Source organism: Hemitrygon akajei, chromosome 8 (genome assembly GCF_048418815.1).
Source record: "Hemitrygon akajei chromosome 8, sHemAka1.3, whole genome shotgun sequence".
Taxonomy (NCBI): Eukaryota; Metazoa; Chordata; class Chondrichthyes; order Myliobatiformes; family Dasyatidae; genus Hemitrygon; species Hemitrygon akajei.
This window is the reverse complement of record NC_133131.1, coordinates 45,235,040-45,262,723: the sequence shown is the minus strand read 5'-3', so window position 1 is coordinate 45,262,723 and position 27,684 is coordinate 45,235,040. Positions and strand designations below refer to the sequence as shown.

The window sequence follows — 27,684 nt, the reverse complement described above, 5'->3', positions numbered from 1 at the left end:
TTATTTAGAGATACTGCATGGAGTGGGCCCTTCTGGCCTTTTGAGGGGCACTGGTCCACATCCCCTGACAACCACAAATCATGGGTCACTTTACAATGACCAATTAATCGACCTGGTATATCTTTGGACTGTGAGAGGAATCTGGAAGTCCTGTAGAAACACCATGCACTCCACAGCAAGAACTTACAAACTCCTTACTGAAGACGCTGGGATTGATCTCTGACTCCAGAGCCCTGAGATGTAATAGCATTGCGCTAAATTGTCCTCTACCACAGCGGCCTAGCTAAGATTCCTCTAAGAATATCTCATTTGTCTGCCTTTGGTCCATAAACCCCCATACCATTCTTATCCATGAACCTGTCCCAAATACTTTCTAAATGTTGTAATTGCACTCACTATACCTCCTCCTCTCGTTCCATATACCCACCACCCTCTATGCCCCTTAGGTCCCCTTTAAATCTTGCCCCACTTCTATCTGTCAGAATCTGGTTTCTCATTAGGAATCCTTATGGTCCAGAATTTAGCTCAGACAGGACAGGAGCCAGGACACAGCCACTGCATGTTGATTGGATGTGCCTTGAAATTCATTGTTAGCATCTGCAGACTGAATGCACAGGCACGTTTCCTCTACTAAACTCAAATGCAGCAGTGTATAGACATACCTGACAGTTTCTGAGATGTTGAAAAACTTCATGTATTACAATCCGCTGTTTATCAGAAGCAATCACATACCATTCACCTGTCGGAAGAAACAGGAGGTCGATGATTGGGATTCAAGTACCTAACTGACCCCAGAAACAAACAGTTTACAAGCTAATTGGATTAGGTTTAGATTGAAAAGATACAGATGTAAATCACTGACTATAACATCATTTCTGCAAACATTTTAGACTATACTTTCTTCATTTCTGTTATTGTGACACATTTTAATTACTTTCTCATTATAAATTTCTATCTTGGATTGTTTCTCTGACGAGTTGGGAGCTGCGGGGGGGATTTGATAAAAGTTTATAAAACTATGAGGGGCACAGATAGGATAGATTAGTCTTTTTGTTCAGTAGAGTCAAATATTGGAGGGTATGGCTTTAATGTGAGCGTAAGGAAATTTAAGGAAGATGTGCATTTATTTTTAACGTAGAGTGTAAAAGATGCCTGGAACGCATTGCCAGGGTGGTAGAAGCAGGTAAGAAAGAGGCATTTAAGAGGCTTTTAGACATTGACATGAACGTGCAGGGAATGGAATGATTTAGATTATATGCAAGCAAAACGGTTTAGTTTAACTTGCATCTTAGATGGCACAGGCAGTGTGGGCTGAGGGGTCTCTTCCCGAGTTTTACTGTTCTATGTTCTGTATCCAATCTACAGCTGAAAGCCTCGTATGTACTTTAAGTATCTGGCTGCACTGATGCCCACTTGCCCGAGTGGTATCCCTGCTCTTGGCTTTTAGGGATTCAGTCTGTGCTGTACTGAAGTTCCTGTCTTTTCACTTCCCAGAAGTGTATCGAGAGCAGGATGTAGAGAGGGGATTGAATATTTGGTGGTCCAATTAACCTTGGTCCAATTATCCTGTGTTTGAACCCCAATTCATTTGCCAACTATGCTCAGTATTTGCAATAGGACACTGAGGAGTTTTAAGTTGAAGCGTAACTGCAGATACTGGAAACCTGAAATAAGTGCTGAAAACACTTGGCAGGTCAGGCAGTATCTGTGGAGAGAGGAGCAGGGTTAATGTTTCAGGACAATGGACCCTCATAAGGTAACCCTACTCTCTTCTCCACAGATGCTGCCTCACTGGTTGAGTATTTCCAGCACTTCCTTATGACGGTTCTAAAGGAGGCCACTCAACCTGTCAAGTCCCACTGAGCACCAGAGGTCCGGGTCAAACTTGATTGCCTAAAGCCGTGTGGCTGCAGGGCTAAATGTCACAACACTCTGACAAGTTGCTTTTATTTTGAATATAATCCTTCCGTTCTGCACTGTTCCACAAGACAATTTGTATTTGTATGCTAAATGGCAGCTTGTCTTACCTTGACGTGTGGTGTCCTGCAGGCCCGTGACTTTGCAGCTGGTTTGAGCTGTTTCTGTCTGATTCATAGGGCTGGGCAGAGAAATTGGCTGAAAGCCAGTGAATGCCACTGGGGTGTCCAGAAGCAGGAGAGCAATACCTTCACCTCTACTGTCCAGAGTGTAGCGTGATGCAATCCTGTACTTTGTCAGATTGGAAGAGCCAGCACAAATATACTGAAAGGAACTGGAACAGACATCATAAGCAAAGCTACAGGTCATTTTAACCTTAAGGAAATGCCGGAAAAATATTGATGTACTTTCAAAACTGGAAAATGGTTACAATATAATTCACAGTCAGTGAGGAGATGATTGGTTAAATTTCCTGTCACTCAAGCTCAGTGACCCCCCCCCCCACATAAATAACTGAGATTAACTGTATAACATTTGAATAACTTCAGTAGAGCTTTCCTCCATTCACTGAATTTTCCTGGAGGAAATACCCCATGTCTATTGAGTAAAGTTATTGTAGTTTCAGGTATTAGCTCTCTTTTCTGAGTAAACAGTCTCTGGTGTTAAATGGGACGTTGATCTGAGTGCTGACGTAATTTCCCTGCATTGTTATCGGACAACTCATCAAGACTCTTTCCAAACCCATGATGTCTACCAGCAAGGACAAAGTCACCAAAAGCTTGGGAACACTGCCACTTGGAAGCTGCCCTCCAAGCCTGTAATGTGAAGGGTTAATTTGCTTGCCAGTCAAAAGCCCCTTCACTGTGCCAGTTGTTGATTGAGTCTTTTGAGGGATGCAGCATCTCCTTCCCATTGGTCACCTCGCTCGCCATGACACCAGTGTCAGTTTCCAGGCACCTCAAGGGTTTAAGAACAGCATGTGCAGGAGACTCGTAGGCTTTCCTTTGTCTCCAGGGGCTCATCTTCACACTGAGGTCTCAACCAGTGCTGAAGAACCATTGGGAAAGTTTGCTGCAGATACAGGAGGGCCACATGCACACGTAGGTAGGTATCTGTTGAATGTTTAGTTTTGTAGTTGTGTAACTTGGGGAGACTTAATGAAGTGCCTGTTGAGTTTGAAGTGCTAGTGAGTGGTTAGTGTTGTAGTTTCTGTAATGTAGGGTGACAGATGTTTGGTTGAAATGTTTTACTGTTTGCCTGTAAATAAATGGTTAATGTGTTGATTTGTAATCAGTGCCTTCTGTCTCACTTACCAAACCTGTGGACCTGCTTCCTTCTAACAAAGGCACATGCCTTCATAACTTGGAAATACATCACCATTCCTTTACTATCACTAGGACTAAATCCTGGAACTGTAATGAGAGTCCTTGACAAGGATGCTGTGGACCCAAATGTTGGAGTATCTGAGGCTAGGATCAAGACACGGAATCAAACTGGTTCGAGAACTGAGCACAAAACAAAACACTAGACGATATCTCAGGTTGGGCTTATGATTGACCATTGAGGCTCGGTTCAGGTACTCTTTAAATTCTTGGTGCACAAAACGTGACTGCCAATTAGCAGGACAGTCCTGAAACTTTAAAGGAGCTGTGCCAGCTATCCATACTCCGGAGAGTTAGAGCGTATGAACCCTGTAAGCTGGCGCAGTTGGATATGTGTCGTAACAAGAACCCCTCCCCTACTGTTGACTCCTGATGGCCCTAGCTGCTTGATGAGATGATGATGGTAGTCATGGATCAGGGCCAGATCCAAGATGTCCTTTTCAGGAACCCATCATCATTTCCCGGGACGGAATCCTTCTCAGTCCACGAGGAACCTCTGAACACCCTGAACAGTTCATTAATCCAGAATTCTTCTCACAGTGAAGACCTGTTCCCTATTGACAAACTTGGGTTGTGGCAGGACTAATAGCAGAGGGGCTAAAGGGCTGGTGTTCACAGGCTTTAATTTGGAAATGTGGAAGGTGAGATTAACCTGAGGGTCTTGGGGAGCTACAAGGTGTAAGCCTTTGGGTTTGCTTTCCTGATAATCTTGAAGGGTCCAGTGAACTTGGGCACCAATTTCCTGGACTCCACTCAGAAAGGCTATTCCTGAGTTGACCGCCAGTCCTGCTAGCCAGGCTGTAGATCTGGTCTCCGTCTTCTCTTGCGGTTAGCCTTTATTTCAGCCTTCTGGGTAGAAGCTAACAAAATCTTCTTTGCCCGAGTCCATTTCTCCCTGTGGCATTGGACAAGATCTTTGGCAGCAAGAACTCCAACTTCGGCTTCCTGCTCAGGGAGGAGTGGTGGAGAACACCCAAAATGGCATTTGAAAGGGGACATCCCATGAACCAAAAGCTGTAAAGTGTTGTGGGAGACCATTGCCCACGTCAAACAATAGAACTATTCATATGCTCTTTCAGAGGCCAGGCATCTAAGGATATATTCTATATCTTAGTTCTCCCGTGCAGGTGAAACCCAGAGGAAAGACTCGCTGTTGCCCCAATCAGTTTGGAAAATGCCCTCCAGAAATGTGATGCAAATTGCGGACTGCAATCCAACACAATATTCACAGGAAAACCGTGGATCCTGAAGGCCTGCTGCATCATAGCTTTCATTCCAAAGCTCGGTTCACCTGTTTCGTCTGGCTGTTGGTAATTATCTAAGATTACCTGATCATCTAATTTTCCCTATGAATGTCCAGTCTCTATACACCTCCATCCCCCACCAGGAAGTCCTCAAAGTTCTCCGTTTCTTTCTAGACACCAGACCCACCAACACTCTCCTGTCTGGCGGAACTTGTCCTGAATATTTCTCCTTTGGCTCTTCCCACTTCCTTCAAACGAAAGGTGTAGCCACGGGCACTCGCATGGGTCCTAGTTATGCCTGCATATTTGCCGGCAACATGGAACAGTCTCTATTCCAAACTTACACTGGTATCACTCCCCAACTTTTCCTATACTACATCGACAACTGCATTGGTGCTGAGCCCATCAACTTCATCAACTTTGCTTCCAACTTCCACCTTGCCCTCAAATTTACCTGGTCTATTTCCGACTCCTCCCTCCCCTTTCTCGATCTGTCTGTCTCTATCTCTGGAGACAACTAATCCACTGATATCTTTTATAAACCCACTGATTCTCACAGCTACCTGGACTATACCTCTTCCCACCCTCTTTCTTGTAAAAATGTCATCTCTCAATCCTTCTGTCTCTGCCACATCTGTTCTCAGGATGAGGCTTTTCATTCCAGAATTAAGGAGATGTCCGCCTCCATCAAAGAAAGAGGCTTCCCTTCCTCCACCATCAACGCTTCCCCCAACCACTTCCCTTCCATTTTGCCCACATCTGCCCTCACCCCACCCTACCATGGATAGGCTTCCTCTTGTCCTCACCTACCACCCCACCAGCCTCCACATTCAGCACATAATTCTCCGTAACTTCCGCCATCTCCAATAGGACCCCACCACCAAGCACATCTTTCCCTCCCTCCTACTTTCTGCTTTCCCCAGGGATCACTTCCTACGTCCCTTGTCCATTCATCCCTCCCCACTGATCTCCCTCCTGGTACTTAATCTTGCATGTGAAACAACTGCTACAGCAGATCCTACACCTCCTCCCTCATTACCGTTCAGAGCCCCAAACAGTCCTTCCAGGTGAGGCTACACTTCACCTGCGAGTCTGTTGATCTCATCTACTGTATCTGGTGCTCCCAGTGTGGCCTTCTGAATATCAATGAGACCCAATGTAGATTGGGAGACAGCTTTGACAGCATCTGTGATCCGTCGGCTAGAAAAAGCTGGATTTCCCAATGGCCACCCATTTGAATTCCGCTTCCCATTCCGACATGTCAGTTCATGACCTCTTCTATTGCTGTGGTGAAGCCACACTCAGGTTGGAGCTGCAAAACATTATATTCCATCTGGGTACCTCAAACCTAATGGTGTGAGCATCAATTTCTCGAACTTCCAGTGGCCATTATGCGATTCATCCCTCTATAATCAATACATGGCCACAGGCTGTACTGAGAAGAAACCAGCACCTGCAGGTGAGGTGGACGGGTGAATGAATCCCAGAGCAAGAGCCCCCTTAACATACTCCTCCATAGTGCTTCTTTCCAGGCCTGAGATTGCTTATAAGTGACCCTGCGGAGGACAGGTCCCTGACAGTAGATCTATAGCACATCATAGAAAGAGTCGAGGACTTGCCCTTGCTGAAGGCCTCCTCCAAATCCTTGTAGGCAGAAGGGATTTCTGCTGGCCTGGATGCTGCAATTAGCCCTGAACCTTTCTTTGAGGACAACTCCTGAAGCTCTTTAAGTAGCAGGGGTGATTCAGCAGACCCCAGAGACTCCTCCATAGGTTCACAAGTGTGATTAGTGAAAGCAGATGCCAAATCACAGTCCAAATCCTCGTCCATACCTTCGGGTATCAGCAGTGAGGCATGACAAATGGTCCTTGTGCTCCTGGGACTAGGTTCTGAAGAACTCCATCTTGGAGTCTTCCCCTTAGACAGGATCTGGCAACTGGAGCCCTTTGGGTTATCTGCTAGAGTTCCGGACCTCTTGGACATTTCCTTGGCTTGTTTGTGAATAGAGATCTCGTTCCAGCACACCCCTGACTGGATGGGGCTGGGACTCACACAGGCCTGTTGTTGGAGCTGGCTTGTCTGCCCTTGAAGGCAGGACTGGGTTTCCTGAAGGCTCCAGGTTACCCCGAACAGAAGTCTGCTCCCTCAATGGCCGCTGGTCTCAGGAGAGTCTGGGAGTCTGAACAACAAGCTGAAAGCTTAACTTCTTGCAATGACTGGACCATGGTATTCATGGAAGGGCGATGCTGAGACAGCCAAGGTGCCCAAGGATCAAGGGTCTGTAAGGAGTCTTAATGCTATAAAAACTAATGTCCTCCACATGATCTACAATCCTCATCTGCAAGACCAATGCCTGCTGCCAGATCTGCCCGGAACCAAGTGGATGGCCATCCAAGACAGTTGCGAGCATGGGCTGGCTCAACTCTTGCAGTGATATGCTGAGCTGATGGGTGGTCCCCATGTCCAGGAAATTTCCAGCTGCCCCAGAGTCCAAAAAAGCATTCATCTCTTGTCCGTTCATACCTCAGCCCAGGTGATCTCCACCCTCAGCGTGACACCAAAACCGGTGAATAGTGGTCGCTACCGCCACAATCCTCCTGACACTGGATGGTCTTAACAGTTCTCCCAACGGCTGCAGCTTCAGGCATTCAGCCCGCTGGTTACCTGCTTCCCCACAGTAATAGCAACAACCTTGACTCCAACACTGGAACCTCTTATTGGCGGAGATTCCTATGCGGCCAATTTGCATGGGTTCGACAGTATCCTGACCAAGAGATGGGTTTGGTCAAATCTTCTTGCTGTGGCTGATCACTGTGGACAAAAGGCTCTGATACCCCATTGGGTCCTTGTTGGCTCAATCATACTGTGACGAGAGTCCTTGACGAGAATGGTTTGGACCAAAAATGCTGGAATATCTGAAGCTAGGATTGGGACACGGTGGATCAAAGTGGATGGAGAACTGAGCACAAAACAAAACACAAGACGATATCTCTGGTTGGGCTTACAATTTAGCACTGAGGCTCCATTCAGCTGTTTTTTAAATTATTTTTGGCATCCAAAACATGACTGCCAATTAGCAGGATGGTCCTGAATCTCTGCCAGCCATCAATATTCCAGAGAGTTAGAGCTTCTAAACCCTGGATGCTGGTGCGGTTGGGTGCATGTCGTAACAGGAACTCCTTCCCTACTGGGATTGTGGGTGTTCCCATACCACAAGGAAGGGAGTGGTTCAAGAAGGTAGCTCACCGCTGCCTTGGAGGACAATTATGGATAGGTAATGAAATGCTGTAACTCCGCCACGCGTAGTCCCAAGTCTGGCTGTGAAAGGAGAGATGGGCATGGGGTGGCAACCCCATTCCATAAACACCCAGTGCTGCAGAAACGCCAAAAGCAGCTCCAAAGACCTCATCCCTGGGAGAGGGAAGAAACACCAAGAAGATGGGCGACACCTGGCTACAACCTGAAAGACTTACCCAGGACAGAGGAATCTACTGAGCTACCTCTGCGCTAGTGGGGGTGATAGGCTTAAGAAGAAAAATATACTGTCTCAGCCTGCAAGGCCCATGTCCTTTAACTGAATAAAAATAACAGAAATTGTGATATCAATAGATACTGTTTAAATGAAAAGGGAGGCTGATGGATGAATGAATGAGTAAATACACCATTATATACATACAAAAAATGTAAAGCTGTACTGTATGAAGTAACAGTCTGTTGCGGGAACTCAGGGGGGCTGAGCAGCATCTGCGGCAGGAAAGGGTCTGCCGATGTTTCAGGTTGAAACCCTGCATCAGTTTGTTCCTAATGGGCAAAGTGACAACCCTTCCAGCTCCTCAAGAAATTTGCCGCAACTGTGGATTAGGATGTGTGTGTCTTTGGCATGATATAAAGTGGTGCGGTAGGTAGTGTTTCCATTTTGCAGCTCCGAGGACCCAGGTTAAAGCCTGACTATGGATCTAGGTCTTGTCCTGTAATGATATATTATTGTCTGTGTGGAGTTTGCAAGTTTGCCCATTGACCTTGTGGTTTCCTCCCTCATCTCAAAGATATGGGGGCTGTTTGGTTAATTGTCTACTTTCTATTGCCCCTAGTGTATGGGTGAGTGATAGAGGAAGGAGGGAGGGTGGTGGCTGTTACTGGGAAAGTGATGAGAAATGGGTTACAGGGAAATAATTGAGGGAGTGAGGTGAATGGGATTGTGGAAGCTGGCATTTACTCAATGGGCCCAATGGCCTTCTTCTGTATTACAAAGAAATATGGGTAAGTATCCCAATGGGGCAACAGCATTCTTTCATTTAGCCTGTCACATTTTTGAATCCAAAGCAAATGAAAATGAATTTAAAAATTAAGACTTTTTTACACTATCTCAGAAAATCCCTAACCAATGAAATATTATTGTAATGCAGAAATGTGACAGCCAATTTGATTAGTCACTTGCTTCACAATCCTCAGACTCTAACGTTTATGTGGCTGGTCCAACTGAGTTTCTGCTTGGAGGTGACACCAAGACGCTGATGACGGAGGACTTGGAAATTCAAAGTTGCGGGAAAATTACTTGAGGTGCTGGAAGGGTTGTCCATTTGGAAAAAAAACTGATGCAGGGTTTCAACCCAAAGGGTCAACAGATCCTTTCTAGCCACAGATGCTGCTCATCCTGAGTTCCTGGAGCAGCTAGTTTGTTACTTCATACTGTGCAGTTTTATGTTCTTTGTACGTATATATTCTTACTTATTCATTCATCCATCAGCCTCCCTTTTCATTTAAAGGGTATGTACTGATATCACAATGTAATTGATCATCTGGAATAAGTGATCAGTTTTCATGCTGTTTCCCTTTTATCACCCTTTGCCTGGGTGTCTTGCTTCTGGCAGTGAGCACACTGTCTCAACCTGTTACTGAAGGAAGAAGAATGGTCTTTGTACCTGTCTTCAGCACAGTTTTCAGTAGTCAGCACCCATTGGTTGGAGATAAGAGAGCCTTGGCAAGGATTTCTATACTTGCTTCCGGTGAGGGTCACGACTGACGAGCAATCAGTGGGATGGGATATTTCACAATCTGGTTCAAATTAAAACAAGATAAACATCTCATTACATGGTAGAAATAATCTGGAAATGTATTGATAACTATAAGAGGACAGGCTGGGATTTCAGGAATGAAAGACATACACTGGAGGTGAAGTTCTCAATGTTTCCAGGGGGAAGGCAACAGAACACTCTACCGACCACCGTATCAGAACTCATGGTTTCATGTCAAGGTGGTTGAGAGCAATATTCCAGATCGCATTGTTCTTCATCAGTTTAATCTGATGCAGGCAAAGTAGAATAAGCACAAAAGGTTTTAAATAAAACAAATATCAATACTCAGCAAATCTGCAGAGAGACACACACAGTTAACATTTCATGTCAATGACCAGTTCTCAGCGCTGGCGATGGGACACTGACCTGAAATGTTGACCGTGTTAATACTCTCAGATGCTGCCTGTTGAATATTTCCACCACATTCAGTTTATACTTCCAATTTCCAGCATGTGTAGATGTTTAATTTTTTGATTTGTAATGGGTACGTAAGGTTTTAGCTCAGTTTACCTTGTATTCTAAAGGGATTGTGAAAGGAAATAATGAAATAACCATCATTTGTTAGTAGGTTAGAGTACATGTGTTCATGGCCAACAGCAGTTTAAAATTAAAACTGAAAATGTTGGAAAGAAGGCAGTTGTGGAGAGAGAAACAGAGTTAATGTTTCAGGATGAAACAGCCTCAAACTGAAGATCCAGTGTTGCGTGAATCATCATATTCCTAGAGAGCTTCTAAAGCAGCCAGTGGGTCTTAAATTGGGCTCCTTTATATGAGACTGCTGGGGTTCCAGCAAATAGTTACAGTTCTACTCACCCACTGTAGGCAACAGGATGAGGCAAGTCATCGAGACATACAGCAGGGGAACAGGCCCTTCAGCCCAATTCCACAAAGCCTACACGAATCCCTATTTATTATTCTTTCCATTTTCTCATCAACTAACCCCACTCACTGACCCGCTATTTACAATGGCCAATTAATCTTTCAACCTACGCCCCTTTGAGATGCGGGAGGAAAGCCGAGCACTCAAAGAAAGCCTGTGTGGAGAATGTTCAAACTTGGCCTCCACCACTCTTTGAGGAAGAGACTTGTGAAGGCCTCACAATCCATTTACCTAGCCCTAGAAAATGCCTTGCCATGGGTGCACATCTCCAGCATCTCCTACTTTTTAAACATTCCCTGCTGGTTCTGTACTCTGCCACAAGAAGAAATGTCCTCTCCATATCCCTCCTGTAAAGAGATTTTGTAAACTGGTAGAACACAGCAGGGGCTGTTGAGAGAAAACCCAGCCGGTTCCCACCACTAGATACTGTTTGTGCTTTAGGTAGAGACCTGCCCTCTGGAACAACCTGGGACAGAGAGAGCAGCGTATCAAACTACAAAGAAACATCTAGTAATATTTAAAGTTCAAAGTAAAATAATAGATAATGAGGCAACTCACTACAATTCCATTCGTCACTTCCATCAGAACAATCAGAATCACCATCGCAGAAGCCACTGTCTTTATTTAAACAGTTGCCATCTGCACACAGCATCATGCCCTCTGTACACTGCTGATCTGTAGTCGGGGTGGTTGAGTGCCCTTCTATGTTGTAGTAAATATGACACATAATTAAGGCAGGGGCAAAATAATCAGAGGAGAGACAAAGCAAATATTAGTTATGCAGTGAATTATTGTAAACCAGAAGGAACAGCAACACAGGTGTGGAAGCTGATGGTAACTTTCAAAGGGACAATGACAGAGACATTTTTGGAGGGGAGAGAGGACAATGGAATAAACTGGGTGTTGTTTTTCAAAGACCATCACAAGCACAATGGGCTGAAAGGGTTCTTCTCTACACCATGATTTTTCCCATAAAATGAAGAGAGATTTATCATGTTGCACATTTTCACAAAGAACAAGGTCCAAGAATTGTAGAGTCATTGTTTTATAGAGAACAAAAACAGAACCATCCTCCCAACTTGTCCATTCCCACCAAGTTGTCTTACATGCATGTGTTTGGCCCATATCACTCTAAACCTTTCCTGTTCATGACTATGTCTAAATATGTTTTAAACGCCCCTTCCTCTGGCAGCTTGATCCATATACCGTTTGCCTTCTGTGTAATGTAAGTATATAAAGACAGAAGTCAGTCGGTGCACAGTTTGACTTCACAGAAGCCAAAGAGGTAGAGGTTAGGAGAGGAGAATTTGTGTACTGAATGACAGGACAGTAGAGACAGAACTGGCACTTGGCTAATGTTCCAGACAACTCAAAGGGCCAGTAGGGACTATTACACACTATATCTCTAAATAAATAACTAAATAACAGGCAGATTAATTTTGTTGAGTTTATATTAAAAGGCAACTTAATATATTTACTGAGGGCAAAGTGGTGTCTGTGGTTTATGTGGACACCAGTAAGACTTTTGAGAAGAATCCACATAGAAGGCTGATCGAAAAGGTTAGAGTCTATGAGGATCCAAGGCAAATTGGCAAACTGGGTCCAAAATTTGTTTGGTAATAGGAAAAGGATTGATGGTGGTGGGGTGATTTTGTAAAAGGAAGTCTGTGATGGACAATGTACCACAGGGAGTGGAGCCACCTGTTATTTTAATTACTTATCCATCGAGAGATAGAGTGTGGAATAGTTCCTTCTGGCCCTTCGAGCTGTCCCTGTCACCCCTGCGGACATGGCCCAAGTGCGGAATGAGAGACATTGAAACAGGTCGATAGTTCACTGACGTTAATGCGAACGGTGTTAAAGAGAAAAGAAAACAATAAACACTAGGCCAAACAGGGCCATTAACTAAAACTCTCAAATAGAGAACGAAGCCTACACTGAGATGGAAAAGAACAACTAAGAATAAAACGAATACCGCTAGTCTTCAGAGTCAGTTGACTCGACAGTCCTATTTCTCAAGCAAGGCAGAATGCAAAAAGGCAGCAAAGTGTTGCTGTGTCCAAGTCTCGACAAATACTTCAACAGAATCAATGGAGTGAAATACTATCACAATGAAATAATACTTAGCTGACATATGCATATTCACAAGCGCATTTGCCGTATCTACTGTGCTGCTGAATCCGCGGTAGTGACAGTCCCAACAATAACGCACTGATTAATCCTAGCCTAATCATGGGCCAATTTACAATGACCAATTAATCTACTACCTGATACATCTTTAAAATGTAGGAGGAAACCAGAGCACTCGGAAGAAACCAATGCATACCATGATGTACAAACTCCTTACAGATAAAGTCAGAAGCAAACTCCATACTCCGATGTCCTGAGCTGAAATAGAGTTGTGCTAACTGCTACGTTGCTGTGGCACCCATACGTTATATACAATAAGTACTTAGATGTGATTGTAGGAGTGTGATTAGTAAGGTGGCAAATAGCTCAAAAATTGATGGTGTTTTCAAAAGTGAAGAAGCTAGTCTTCACCAACATGGCTTGCAGCGGGATCTGGAACAGTTTTGGTCACCTAATTACAGGAAGGATATTAATAAGTTTGAAAGAGTGCAGAGAAGGTTTACAAGGATGTTGCCGGGACTTGAGAAACTGAGTTACGGAGAAAGGTTAAGTAGGTTAGGACTTTATTCCCTGGAGCGTAGGAGAATGAGGGGTGATTTGTTAGAGGTATATAAAATTATGATGGGTATAGATAGAGTGAATGCAAGCAGGTTTTTTCCACTGAGGCTAGAGGAGAAAAAACCCAGAGGTCATGGGTTAAGGGTGAAGGTGGAAAAGTTTGAAGGGAACATTGGGGGGGGGCTTCTTCACACAGAGAGTGGTGGGAGTGTGGAACATGCTGCCAGATGAAGTGGTGAATGCGAGCTCACTTTTGACATTTAAGAAAAACTTGGACAGGTATATGGATGAGAGGGGTTTGGAGGGATATGGCCCAGGTGCAGGTCAGTGGGACTAGGCAGAAAAATGGTTGGCACAGACAAGAAGGGCCAGAAGGCCTGTTTCTGTGCTGTAATGTTCTATGGTTCTATGGGACAGCTGGAAAAGTGGGCTGAAAAGTGGCAGATGGAATTTAATGCAAACAAGTATGAGGTGTTGCACTTCGGTCGGACCAACTAGGGTAGGTCTTACACAGTGAACGGTAGGGCACTGAGGAGTGCGGTGGAATACAAGTCCACAATTCATTGAAAGGAGCATCACAGGTGGATAGAATTGTAAAGATGGCGTACATAATCAAAGTATTGAGGAGAGGAGATGGGATGTTAGATTGAAGTTGTATAAACATTGGTGAGGCCTATTTTGGAGTACTGTGTACAGTTTTGGTCACCCACCTATAGGAAAGATGTAAATAAAGTTGAAAGGGTATAGAGAAAAATTACAAGGATGTTGCCGGGACTGGAGGATCTGAGTTTAAAGGAAAGGTTGAATATGTTAGGACTTTATTCCTTGGAATGTAGAGGATTAAAAGGAGATTTGATGGAGGTATACTAAATATTGAGGGGTATAGATAAGATAAATGCAAGCAGGCTTTTTTCACTGAGGTTGGTGGGAGTACAGCTAGAGGTCCTAGGTTAAGGGTAAAAGGTGAGAAGTTTAAGGGGAACATGAGGGGAAACTTTTTCCACTCAGAGGGCCGTGAGAATGTGGAATGAGCTACCAGCGCGAATGGTTTACACAAATTCAACTTCAACGTTTAAGAGAAATTTGAATAGGTACATGGATGGTAGGGATATGGAGGGCTATGGTCCCGGTGCTGGTCGATGGGAGGAGGCAGTTTAAATGGCTCAGCATGGACTAGATGGGCCAAAAGGCCTGTTTCTGTGCTGTGTTTTCTATGACTCTATATTATCTAATGCTACAGAGTGATATTAATCAGGTGGTAAGTTGGGCAGATGGAACTTGATCCTGATAAGTGTAAGGTGAATTATTTTGGGGAGTGGGTTTAATACAGAATGAATGGAAGGGCCCTGGGGAATACTGAGGAACAAAGCGGTCTTGGTGTACAAGGCCAACGATCCTTAAAGGTGGCAGCACACATAGACAAATTGGCAAAAAAGACATACAGGATACTCGTCTTCATTGGCCCTACCATAAAATATGGCTGTAGGGAGAGTTTGTTACAACTTTATAAAACTGTCATTAGGTCACAGATGGAATACTATGTGTAGTTCAAGATGTCACACTACAGGGAGGATGTGATTCTTCTGGAGATGGTGCAGTGGAGATTCACCAGGATGTCACCTGGGATAAAGAAAGTTAGCATGTCACGGTCAACCCTCACCAATTTTTATTGACCGGAAGGAACTGCAGAGGGTTGTGGACACAGCTCTGCACATCATGGAAACCAGCTCCCCTCTAGTCAACATAATCAAAGACCCCACTCTTCCCAGGCGTTCTCTCTTCTCACCTTTTCCATCAGGTGGAAGATATAAAAGTCTGAAAGCACTTACCAGAAGGCTCAAGGACAGCATCTACCCTGCTGTAATAAGACTAATCAATGGTTCCCTATTACAGTAAGATCAACTTTTGACCTCTCAATCTACCCCTGTGTGACTTGCATTTTATTGATGACCTGCATTGCACTTTTCCTGTAGCTGTTGCACTTTATTCTGTGTTGTTCTTGTTGTACCTTGTTTCTCTGCAATAATTTGTGCTCTGTTTTTGTGTAATGACTTAATCTGTAAGACAAGATTTCCACTGTATCTCAGTAGGTGTGACAATAATAAATCAATACCAATGCCCATGGAAGATTTCAGTTCTGAGGAGAGACAGGTGGGCTGGCTTTGTTTTCTCTGGAGCAGACAGGCTGGGGTGTGGGGGGGGTGGGTAACACAATAGTGTAGAATATTATGAGATACATAGACAGGGTAGATACTACAGAATGCTTTGCTAGAGAAGAGGTGTCAAAAACAAGAGGCCATAGATTTAAGCGAAGGGGGAAAAGGATTAGAGTGAATGCAAGGAGGAATGTTTTTCATTCAGATGGTGATTGAGTTCTGAAATATACCAGGGGTGGCAGAGGCAGATACTCCCACAACACTTAAGAAGCACTTTGAATTACCAAGGCATGGCAGTCTAGGCAGCATGTGCTGGCAAGTGGGATTATTATAGATGGACCCTTGATGGTTAGCTATTTGGGCTCTGTGGTAGTGTAGCGGTTAGTGCAATGCTGTTAAAGCTTGGCTGTCAGACTTTGGAGTTCAATTCCAGCAATGTCTGTAAGGAGTTTGTACACTCTCGCTGTGACTGCGTGTGATCCCTCTAGTTGCTCCAGTTTCCTCCCACAATCCAAACACGTACTGGTTAGTAGGCTAATGGGTCATTGTAAATTGTCCTGTGACTAGGCGGGGTGCTCAGCAGCATGGCTCGTTGGGCCAGAAGGGCTTGTTCCGTGCTGTATCTCTAAATAAATAATTACGTGGAAGATCTTTGTTCTGTTCTATGTGACCCCACAGACTCAGTGAGAAAGTTTTGCACAATTGGCTAGTGGTGGACAAGGGAAGAGGCTTGAGTGAAGACAATTTACATTGAAGACCCTACATGGGGTCAGGTTCAGGTCACTGGTTGGAAGAGGTGCCGAGAGCTCAGTGTGAACGTGAGTGTGAGTGTGCTGTTTATGATGAGATTTTGGTTGGGTGGGGAGAAATGGAAGAGAAGCATACTGCATATGTTACAGTGGATCAGCGGGAGCCCCTGTCACCATGTCTAATTTACCCTCACTGCACTGTGGAATGATAAATAGCATGGGGTCATATTGCAAGCTAACTGACCACAAATTGCTTCATCTTCTCCATCCCAGCAATCTTCAATGCCATCACAAAATCCATTGTTTTTATTAATGCAGTATCCACTGGAACATCTTGGCATGCTGTTCTCACACCATATAACTGAAAAAAAGCAAATTGGTTCAGCAAGTTAAATAGTGCTGGTTGTAGTGCAGGACCTTTTGGCTTTGCAATGCCTTCCCTGGAATCCTTTTTACAGATCTATTCCACAGCTGCACACAATTAGCACATATTTGGTTAGTGAGTGTGTTATAGCAGACTACTCAAAACTCGAGTGACAGGTCATACAGGAGTGAGATAGACAGCTGGTTGAGTGATGGAGCAACAAAAGCCTTACACTCAATGTCAGTAAAACCAAGGAACTCATTATGAACTTCAGGAAGGAGAAGTCGAGGGAACACACACCAGTCCTCATTGAGGGATCAGTAGTGGAAAGGGTGAACAACTTCAAATTCCCGGGTGTCAACATCTCTGAAGATCTATCCGGGGCTCAACATATTGATGCAATTACAAAGAAGGCACAACAGTGGCTATATTTCATTTAGAGTGTGAGGAAACTTGGTATTTCTCCAAAGACTCTTGCCAATTTCTACAGATGTACTGTGGAGAGCATTCTAACTGGTTGCATCACTGTCTGGTATGCAGGGGATACTGCACAGGATCAGGAAAAACTGCAGAAAGTTACAAACTCAGCCAGCTCCATCACGGACACTAGCCTCCTAGCATCAAGGACATCTTCAAAAGGCGATGCCTCAAAAAGGTGGCATTAATCATTATTTTTTCTCAATGGACAGTGAACCTGTGTACTATAACTCTATTTTTTCCAGGTAGCCTCCTACCTGATGACATGAACACCGATTTCTTAAACTTCAGATAATTCCACCTCCTCCTCTCCTTGCCAATCCCCATTTCCTTCTCTTACCTTATCTCGTTACCTGCCCATCACTTCTCTCTGGTGCTCCTCCCCTTCCCTTTCTTCCATGATCTTCTGTTCTCTCATATCAGAGTCCCCCTTCTCCAACCCTTGATCTCTTTCAGCAATCAACTTCCAAGTTCTTTCCTTCACCCCTTCCCCTCTCCTGGTTTCACCTATCTCCTACCAGCTTGTACTTATTCCTCCCCTGCCCCCACCTTCTTACTCTAACCTCTTCCTTTCCAGTTCTGATGAAGGGTCTCAGCCTGAAACATCAACTGTTTACTCTTTTCCACAGATGCAATCTGATCTGCTGAGTTCCTCCAGCATTTTGTGTCTATTGTTTATAGACTTTTTGATGTGAGCCCTTCACCATCTCCATTCCTGACTTACTGACAAGCTGCAATCAGAGCACACTCACTTTTTAATATGCCCCCTCCAGTTCAACATCACAAGTATTTACTGACCTTGAGTAAAAGCTGATGGTCCTTTCAGAATCAGAGTCATAGAATAATAACAGCATGGAAACTGGTCCTTCAGACCAAACTCATTAATGCCAACCAAGGTGCTCATCTTGGTAGTCCCATTTGCCCACGTTTGGCCTATCTCTACCCATGTGCCTGTACAAATGTCTTTTAAATGTTGTTCTTGTACCTGCCTCAATGACTTCCTCTGGCAAATCATTCCATATACCCTCCACTCTCTGTGTGAGAAAGTTTCTTCAGAGGTCCCTTTTAAATATTTTCCCTCTCACCCTAAACCCAAGCCCTCTAGTTTGTGATTCACTTTCCCTGGAAAAAAGACTGTGCTCATTTATTTTATCTATGCCCCTCATGACTTTAACCATCTCTATAAATTCACTCATATGTTCCAAGTCCTATGCTTCCCAACCTCTTTCTGTTCCTCTCAACATTCTCACAAAACATCTTTGCATCCTTTCCAGTTTAATGACATCTCTCCTGTAACAGGGTAACTAAATCTGTTAACAATACTGTAGGTGTGGTCTCACCAACATCTTATGTAACTGCAATGTAATCTCCCAACTCCTATACTCAACAGCCAGAATGCTGAACACTTTCTTCACCACCCTGTCATTTGCATTGTCTGGCTAGTTGTGGCATTGCCTCTACTAGAAGATATACTGTAGTCTATCATAAACACAAGAACATCTGCAGATGCTGGAAATCCAAAGCAACACACAAAAAATGCCAGAGGAACTCAGCAGGTTAGGTAGCATCTATGGAAAGGAGTAAACAGTTGATACTTCGGGCCAAGAGCTTCATCAGGACTGAGATGGAAAGGGGAAGACACCAGAATAAAGAGGTGGGGGCTGGCATCTTCCCCTTTCATTTTAAGTCCTGATGAAGGGTCTCAGCCCAAAACGTCCACTGTTTACTCTTTTCCATAGTTGCTGACCAGCCTGCTGAGTTCCTCCAGTGTTTGTGGGTGTTTCTGTAGTCTGGTAGTCTATATTTTCTAGTAGTAACAATGCTCTAACTAGTTAGACAATGCAAGCAAAGTCTTTCTCAATAAGGACTATTTGAAAGCTATAAGTCAACTTCACTTCAGGAAGATAGTCTGTCCAGTAAAGTGAAGCTCAAGTGGTTAACAACTCAGAAAATGCTTTGTTGGATTAAGATGGAGAATGAATCAAATGATTAAAACAAATTGCAACAAATGGAACCTCACCTGGCAAGTACAATTCTGAAAGGTGCCTCCATGCTTCCACCTGATCACAGCACCTTCAATATCTGCCTGAATACTTTCACTGAACTTACAGTGCAGTTACAGCAATGGAATGGTAGCAGCTGGTATTCAATAAAACTATTTAGATCAAGACATATGGTGAATAGACTTACTCATGGTGTTGAGTTGAACCTTCAGCCGTTGGTTGTTGGTCAAATTGATGGTCCCCTCTGCTTCCTGAAATACTGCTGTAATTTCCTCTGCACGGAATCTCACACTGCACTCGAGCTGCATCCAGAACCGGATAGCAGAGTAGACAGGACTGTAATGAGAAAGAGATTACTTAGTGCAACATTGGTCCAACTGACCCTAGCCATTTTGACATTGGAGGCACAAGAAACTGCTAACGTTGGAATCTAGAGCAACATACAAAACACTAGAGGAACTCAGCAGGTCATGCAGCATCCATGGTGAGAAATGGACTGTTGATGTTTCAGGTTGACATCCTTTATCTGAGCAGTCCAGATGAAGGGTATTAACTGCTTATTTCTTCTTCATACACAATGCCTGATCTGCTGAGTTCTTCCAGTGTTTTGTGTGCTGCATTTTGACACTGGTTGATGTTTGGCCACAGCTTTGTACCTAGGGTGGAGGGATTAAGAGGGTGCTGTTAAAGACAGGTGGCATGATGGAGATCTGTCTCTACCAAAGGAGGTATAAAGCACTCCTTCCCTCCGCTATCCATCAGGTCACCCTTGGGCACCTACTTAGCCCCCGATCAGGATCACGTGAAGCCACGGGAGCAGGTGGTGGATGGTCATAGGAGCAGCTGGTACACATCAGAAGTCCTTGTTGTGCGACCACCGATTGCAGGCAGACAATCTCTGAAGAGTATTGGTAATGGCTGCGGTCACCCATCTTGTAAAGACACTGCCCAGAAGAAGGCAATGGCAAACCACTTCTGTAGAAAAATTTACCAAGAACAATCATGGTCATGACAATGATCACCCACATCATATGACACAGCACATAATGATGATGATGTTAAAGATGCCATCGGGCCTTAGTGACATTTGTGCATCCTCTAGAACCAGGGTTCCCAACCTGGGGTCCACGGACACCTCGTTTAATGGTAAGGGTCCATGGGAAACCCTGCGCTAAGTTCATTGATATACAATCACTCCTGTAAATTGTCATCTAGAGTCTCCACCAGCTAATACCCATTCTGCAGACCAGGCCTATTCAAGGTTTTACACATCCATTACACCATTATTCTAGTCCCATTACCTGATCTCACCCAGCTACATTTGCCCAACATACGAAGAAACAAAGTAGAAAGACTATCACATTGATTCAGCTTGTTAACAAATTCATTCAGCCCCACTCTCTAATCAGATGTCTAACTACATATTCCTAAAGGGGTCAAATATCACTTCAACTAAATAGCCCTCTCTTTGTTTTCAACTAATTTTTCCATTTCCCCTTATCTCATTAAATGATATCTGATCCTCTCACTCATTAAGTCTTCTGTGATATATTTTCATGAGAGGAGAGTACAACAGTGCCAGTCTTTGCTGGAAATGTGCACACACAGAAACTCATTTTTTTCAGGGAAAATTTTTAACAACAACAAGAAGACTGGCTGACTGGCAGGAGACAAAGAGAGGGAATAAAGGGTGTCTTCTGGTTGGCTGTGGGTGACTACTGGTGTTCCACAGGGGGTCAGTGTTGGGATTGCTTCTTTTCATTTTATACGTCAATTATTTGGATGATGGAATTAATGGCTTTGAAGCCAAGTTTGTGGAGGATATGAAGGTAGGTGGAGCAGCAGGTAGTGTTGATGAAGCAGAAAGACTGCAGAACAGACAGATTAAGGGAATGGGCAAAGAAGTAGTAGACGGAATATAGTGTAGGGAGGTGTATGGTCATGCACTTTGGTAGAAGGAATAAAGGCGTAGGCAATTTTCTAAATGGAGAGAATTCAGAAATCAGAGATGCAAAGGGACTCGGGAGTCCTTGTGCAGGATTCCCTAAAAGTTAACTTGGAGGTTAAGTCAATGGTAAGGAAAGCAAATGCAATGTTAGCATTCACTTTGAGAGGACTAGAATATAAAAGTCAGGATGTAATGCTGAAGTTTTATGAGGCATTGGTCAGACCGTCCTTAGAGTAATGTGAGCAGTTTTGGGCCTCTTATCTAAGAAAGGATGTGCTGGCTTGGAGAGAGTCCAGTGGAAGTTCAAGAGAATGATCTCGGGAACAAAAGGTTAATATATGAGGAGTGTTTGATGGCTCTCAGCCTGTACTCTCTGGAGTTCAGAAGAATGGGGAGGGGGGAGGGGGGATCTCATTGAACCTTATTGAATATTGAAAGGCCTAGATAGAGTGGACATGGAGAGGATGTTTCCGAGTGGGGGAGTCTAGGAGCAGAGGGCACAGCCGTAGAATAGAAGGACATCCTTTGGAACAGAGATGAGGAATTTCTTTAGCCAGAGGGTGCTGAATCTGTGGAATTCATTGCCACAGACAGCTGTGGAGGCATTGAGTATATTTAAAATGGAGATTGATATGTTCTTGATTAGTAAGGGAGTCAAAGGTTACAGGGAGAAAGTGGGAGAATGGGATGCAGAGGGATAATAAATCAGTCAATCCCCAGTTCCCTATAGTACCACACTCTCTGCATCTACTTTCACAAAGGGAATCTACCCCAACAGAACATGCCTTAATGTCTGCACCATTGTCATTGCTCTTTGGAGCTACTGTGACTATTGTTGAATTATTTTAAGGTCTATGTATGTGTTTCACTGGAGTCTTGTCAGAGGGAGTGTTAGAAGGAAAGTTATTGATGTTTTTAAATGATCCTTCAAGTGCATATCTTTCATTTCTCTGTGTAGTCAGCCACAAGCTCGTCTCCAGAAGTACTTTGTCCATCTTCTAATGATGGAGTTTGATTCACATCACTTCAGTTAAATGGTGGGAATTTTCACGAGTCTACTTCTCACCTTATTCCAATGAGTTTCGTAGTTATATACACCGTGTTGAATGCTGAAGTGTTGTATGTAGTATTTATCTGACAAGAAAAAAAATGGAATAGATTATTCACAAATTTCTCATTAAAATAATTAGCAAGATGAAACAAATCAACAAACAAGCACAGTGCAGGTCATTTTGGGGAGTTAGTTATTGGAGGGAAAATTCCTTGGGGGCTGTAAACCTTTAACCCCAAATCAATGCATATGTTGGAAATGCTCACCTTGATAATAGTTTCTCCTAGGCAAAATGTTTACCAAGCAAAAATTTGTAAAATTACCCTTAAATCTTAACCCCTTGGATTTAATGTTAATTTCTCTGAAAGAATTGAAGTCCATTTTGGGTATTAAGAGTATTTTTGTGTCTGACTGTAGTTTATTGCTGTCTTATATACGCCATGTGTGGTTTGTGCTGTGAATGATTGTTGGTATTGTGTTTTGCACCTTGGCTCTGGAGTAACACTGTTTCCTTTGGCCGTATTCATAGAAATTCATGTATGGTTGAATGACAATTATCTTGAACTTGAACTTGAGAAACCAAAGGAGGAATAGGAAGTTGCTGACACAAAACAGTTTACTCAAAACAGTTCACTACTCAAATGTGCTCTGTGGCATTCTTCCACACTGAAAAGTGATAGTCACCTTCAAAGACAACAATCCCAATATGATGAAAATCATTATATGTGACCATCCTGGAAGATGCAGATCTCTGCCATAAGAAGCTTTATCAAATGAAATATGCTCCCACCATCAATGTCCCAGATGCTAACAAGCTATGAATCACCACTACTAAACATTAGTGACAACCCTGCCTCTCACCTCCCCCACCGCCAACTTGACAGTGTCAATCAGGAGCAAGAGTAGATCACTCAGCCCTCTTCCCTGCTCCATCATTCAATAAGATACTGGTTAACCTGACTACAAATTCAACCCTGCATTCTGAACTTCCTCCAGCTTGTGGTAAATTTACTCTCCCTTGTTCTTTCAATAATCTCCTTCAAAGAAGAATCCCTTTCCACTGGCCTTTGAGCAAAGAATTCAAGAGACTCTGAGATTTAAAAAAAAGTCACCCTGTCTTGACCCTAAATGGGCAATGCTTATTTTTAAACAGTGACCTGGACTCTCCCTCAAGAGGAAACATTCTCTCCACATCCATTCTGCCAAGGTTGCTCAGCATTTTGTATCTCACTTGGGGATAACACTACATTATCTATTCCATATACGTTTTAATTCAAAGACAGAAATTTAAACTTTTATTGCTAATAAAATGATATTTTAAATCTCTGTAGCTTCTGTTAGGGTGGCATGGTAGTGTAGTGGCTAGCACAATGCTCTACAGTACAGGCAACAGAAATAGCATGCAGATTAGAAAACAGTAGAATACCAGCAACCCAGGTTCAATTCCCATCGCAGCCTGTAAGGAGTTTGTATGTTCACCCCGTGACCATGTGGCTTTCCTCTGGGTGTTCCAGTTTCCTCCCACAGTCCAAAGATCTACTAGTTGGCAGGTTAATTAGTGATTGTAAATTGCCCTGTGATTAGGCGAGGAATAACTTGGGGATTGTTGGGCAGCATGACTCAAAGGGCTGGAAAAGCCTACTCCATGCTGTATGTCAATAAATAATTTTAAAAACTGCTTTCAATTTTAAAATACCTAAAAGTCTTACCATCTTCTCTACACCTTCTGCAATCCTCAAATATTCTTCTGAGCTGGGATCACTGTTGAGCTCAATGGAGATATTCTCTTTCACCTCCATCTCTCCCACAAAGTAGCATCTGGCATTTGGACTGTAGTCATTTGAATCAGGTGTAGTGTTTGTTGCACTTGAGTCATTATTGGCACTGGTGGAGAAGGTGTGTGTTTGGCTGGTGCTGCTCAGGATCGTTGTGGCTAATGTACTCAAAGGGCGATTGGGAGCAAAGCCATTGATGATCATTGGGACCTCTGAAAGAAAGCACAGATCCTTCATTAGGTTTGTCTCGTGTTGGTTTGATAGAAACTGATTGTCACTCCTCATTTGAGGGAAGAACCTTCACTAAATCAGCAAGAACCAGAAAGGTGAAACACTCAGGAGATCAGGTAGCACTTGGGGAAAGGTACTTCAGATCAGTTGTCCAACCAGCTCAAATATACATCAAACACTTCACTTCAGAAATCAATTTACTGCTCTTTCACTGCACTGTCACCAGTGCAAGTCTATCAGTCTTCATAATATGATCAAAGCTGTGCACAGCACTCTAGGTGCCCTTTCCCCAATGCCTTGTAGAGTTGCAGCAAAACTTCCTACTTTTAATCCTCATGGCCCTGGCAATATGGTTCATTTCCCTTCTCAATTACTTGTAGTAACTGAATGCTAACATTTTGTTTCATGTACTAGGATCCCAGATTCCTTTGTAGAAGATGGCAAGAAAATGTTTGTATTCTTAAACCTGCAACATTAATTTTGCTACTCTCCCCCAGATGGTGCCTGGCACATGGAATGCTTTTGGTCTGTTTTTATTTCAGATTCTCACGCAATAGGTGGTACATAGACTCAGTACAAAAATTTAGAGCCAATGGCATGGCCAATCTTAGAGTGAATAGGATTGCTGAGAATATGCTCAATGGTGGGGGATAGAGCCTGAAGTCAAGGGAAAGCAACAAAACTCTGCCCCACTCTGCCTCAAGGTTTGATGCTCAGACGTTTGAAGCTTCCCCTAGCATTTTAACCCACTGCCTCCCCTCAGCAGCTGGATTTCCTGAGGCCCAAGAAACTTATCCAATCCATGTCAAATCAGGGATGGATTCAGCTACAGCTCATTGAAATGTTTTAAGGACCAATTCAGCCTGGAAAATTCCACATTATCAATCAACCAGCTCCATCACTAGAACCAAGAGCCAGAAACCAATATTTGTTTCTGATTCTTGATCCAAATAATGATCAATATTGATCATTATTTATTTTAAAGCCCCCAGCCACCTTTTCCCAAACCTGCAACAAGTTAAGTTTCCCAATGTGTGAAATTCTGCACTGGAGTGCAAAGAGGCTTCTTAGTCCCAGTATTGACCTTGCAGTCCAGGTGCGGCTCCCAGCATTAGAGAGAGCTACGTGGACAGCACAAAGTTGTGTTCAGTCCAGTTATCCGTTCTTTTTGCACTTGAGGCCCTTGTTGCAAAGTTATCAGGAACTAAGTTTGTTCTGAGACTGTTCAGGAATTGATCATTGGAATGGTGTGCTATGTCAACATCAAGCATACAAATATGTTGACAGGTAAGTTCTACGAATTGAAATGCTTTCTCACCAAGAACACCACGAATCAGCGTAATGCATCCTGCTATCAATGTGAAGAGAATTAATCCACTGATGATCGGAAGACATTTGAAGCAACAACTGGAACATTTTCTCTTGGCTGCCTTCTCCTGCAGATACATAATGATTTCATTATTACATTAGGATGCACATGAGGAAGTTTCTCATATTAGCCATTACAAATTCCAGATTGGTTGACCTTGGTTCACTCAACAGCAACCTGAATGGGCAACAGTTGTTTCTCCCTCTGTGACCTGTTTATTTTCTCCCAGCAGGTACTTCGAGCTGCATGTACCTCAGCAACATTGCTCACTTTCCTAAAACTGCCTGCTATCACCTTTACCCTGTGGTGCCACTGGTGCATGGAAACAGTGTTCATGAGTTCAAATCCCACATCGACGCAATGTGATGGTTAAATGAATTATTGTGTCATAATACCCCAATACACATTGCTGCTTTGGTTGTTTGTGTGTGGGGATTGCACATGGTGCAGCAGGTACCGGAGGCCTAAACAGGATCAGTGAGGAAAGGCTTCTTATTTCTTAAGGCTCGCATGTAAGCAATTAAACAGCAGTATAAGGTAGGGTAGTATGCACAGGGGTGGAGAATGAAGAGAACTCACACTTCACTGGACACCTTCATCTAGAGATACTTAAACATTTACTCATGAGCACAGAAATGCCAGGGGTCATTTCCACTGCTAGCCACATGTAGCTTCCCAGATCCCAGAGTTGGGAGTCGCTAAAGACATTCAAGTTGGAATTGTCCACAACTTGGCCTCATGAGATGGAATATCAGGGGAAAGTCACCTGGTTGTGCCACTACCTATAGAGACAAAGGAGGAACTTGGAGTCAAAGGTTAATGGATTCACTCCAAATTCTAGTTTTCCTTGCTCTTTCTCTATAGAAAGCTGATATTAAGCCTGACAAAAAGAGAAGGTGCAGAGTCTAATGCGATCATGTTCCCGGCTAGGATGATTGGAGAGAAAATGATGGATGAGTGGCTTCATCAACTGTGTTACGGGGGTGTTAGGAGGGGAGATAAAGAGATGGGACTATGCCATGCCTGGTCTTCAAAGAAGGGAAAGAATATTTTCAAAATTTATTTTTGAAAATGGGCATTACTTCCCATCCCTAATTGAGGAGGTGATAGTGGGTCACCTTTTTGACCTGTTCCAGATGAAGGTTCTCTTCCAGTGCTAGGGTTATTGAGTATAGAGAGATGCCGTATCTTCACCCTATCGAGTCCACTTGGACCAGCAACCACCTACTTACACTAATTCTATATTAATTCCTTTCATTTCTGTTCTCCCCATATTCCCATCAATTGCCCCCGTTCTCTAGCACTCATCAGTGCATGGGTGGCAACTTGCAGCGGACGATTGACCTATTCTTTAGAATGTGGAGAAAGCGGTACAGAGTCAGGATTGAACCTTGCTTCTGATGCTGCGCTGTAGGGGAGGGAGTTCCAGGACCATGAAGAACCAGCAATAAGTCAGGATGGTGTACCACTTGAAGAGCAACTTGCAGATGCAAGTGCTCCTGTGCATTGCTGCCTTTGTCCTTCTTGCTGGTTAAGGTGGTGGGACTTTTTGCTGGTGAGGTGATGTCAGAGGAACTGCGATTTCAGTAACTGCTGTGTCTTCTGGAGATCAGGGGTTCCCAAACTGATATCCACGGTCCCTTTGGTAAAGGTCTATGGCATAAAAAAGGTTTGGAACCCCTGGTGTAGATGATACACACTGCAGTCAATGTGAGCCAAAGCTGGAGGGAATGAGCATTTAGTGTGATTGATGGGGAGCCAGTCAAATAGGGCATCGTTCTACAATTATTTGTTTTTGAATAAAGAATCAGGAATGATGCCAGTTTTGTTTGTGGAGCCAGCCATTGTCATAAGTTTCACCCTGGATAAAATTACGTATCAAGTTTTTAATTAAAAGGGAGGTGGCTGTAATATTTATTACCTGGTAATGAATAGGAAAAGTCATTGCCTCACACCTACGTCCACCTTGTTGACACGGATTTTTTTTATTTATTTGAAATATAAGATGACCAACAAAAGATGCAAATTAATTTCAGCATCTGGGATAACCATGCACCACCACCATTTTATACTTCCTCTTCATGATCATCTTTCTGTTTTATTGTGAAGGCTGAATCCCATGTGAAGGCTCAGGGAGTGTATAATGTTATAGTTCCGATTTCTCCCAAAACCTGCTGTAGGTATATTACTGGAAATCTGGTGGTGATATTGCTGAATCCATAATCCAGAAGGTCTAATATCCATCTGACTTGGAATCTAAGATCCTACCATACGTGTTTAAACACTGCAATTCAGTTTCTAAACATCCTTAAGGAAAGAACCGGCTTCAGTCACTAAATGCATGAAGTTATTACACTGACATTACAACAGAACTG

General features: G+C 43.5%; 2 protein-coding genes across 3 annotated transcripts in view; one reads left to right on the top strand and one right to left on the bottom strand.

The window, feature by feature from the left end:
- LOC140731859 (uncharacterized) overlaps nt 1-25,371 on the bottom strand; it is a 32,913-nt gene extending 7,542 nt beyond the window's left edge. The window contains exons 1-9 of the mRNA XM_073053780.1: nt 25,259-25,371; nt 23,644-23,921; nt 21,950-22,017; nt 19,123-19,271; nt 16,336-16,452; nt 11,057-11,200; nt 9,466-9,598; nt 2,028-2,251; nt 663-739 (exon numbers count right to left, since the gene is read on the bottom strand). Of these exons, the coding sequence (XP_072909881.1) occupies nt 663-739; nt 2,028-2,251; nt 9,466-9,598; nt 11,057-11,200; nt 16,336-16,452; nt 19,123-19,271; nt 21,950-22,017; nt 23,644-23,913 (1,182 nt within the window). The 5' untranslated portion in view covers nt 23,914-23,921; nt 25,259-25,371. The remainder of the gene's footprint in view (nt 1-662; nt 740-2,027; nt 2,252-9,465; nt 9,599-11,056; nt 11,201-16,335; nt 16,453-19,122; nt 19,272-21,949; nt 22,018-23,643; nt 23,922-25,258) is intronic.
- Nucleotides 1-25,690, top strand: part of LOC140731854 (cytochrome P450 2D17-like) — a 94,623-nt gene extending 68,933 nt beyond the window's left edge. Inside the window, exon 9 of one of the 2 annotated variants that reach the window (XM_073053773.1) lies at nt 25,542-25,690. In XM_073053773.1, the coding sequence (XP_072909874.1) occupies nt 25,542-25,675 (134 nt within the window). In that variant the 3' untranslated portion in view covers nt 25,676-25,690. Of the gene's footprint in view, nt 1-25,538 lie in introns of both variants that reach the window. The other variant, XM_073053772.1, reaches the window with a different exon arrangement.
- Nucleotides 25,691-27,684: the final 1,994 nt, after the last annotated feature.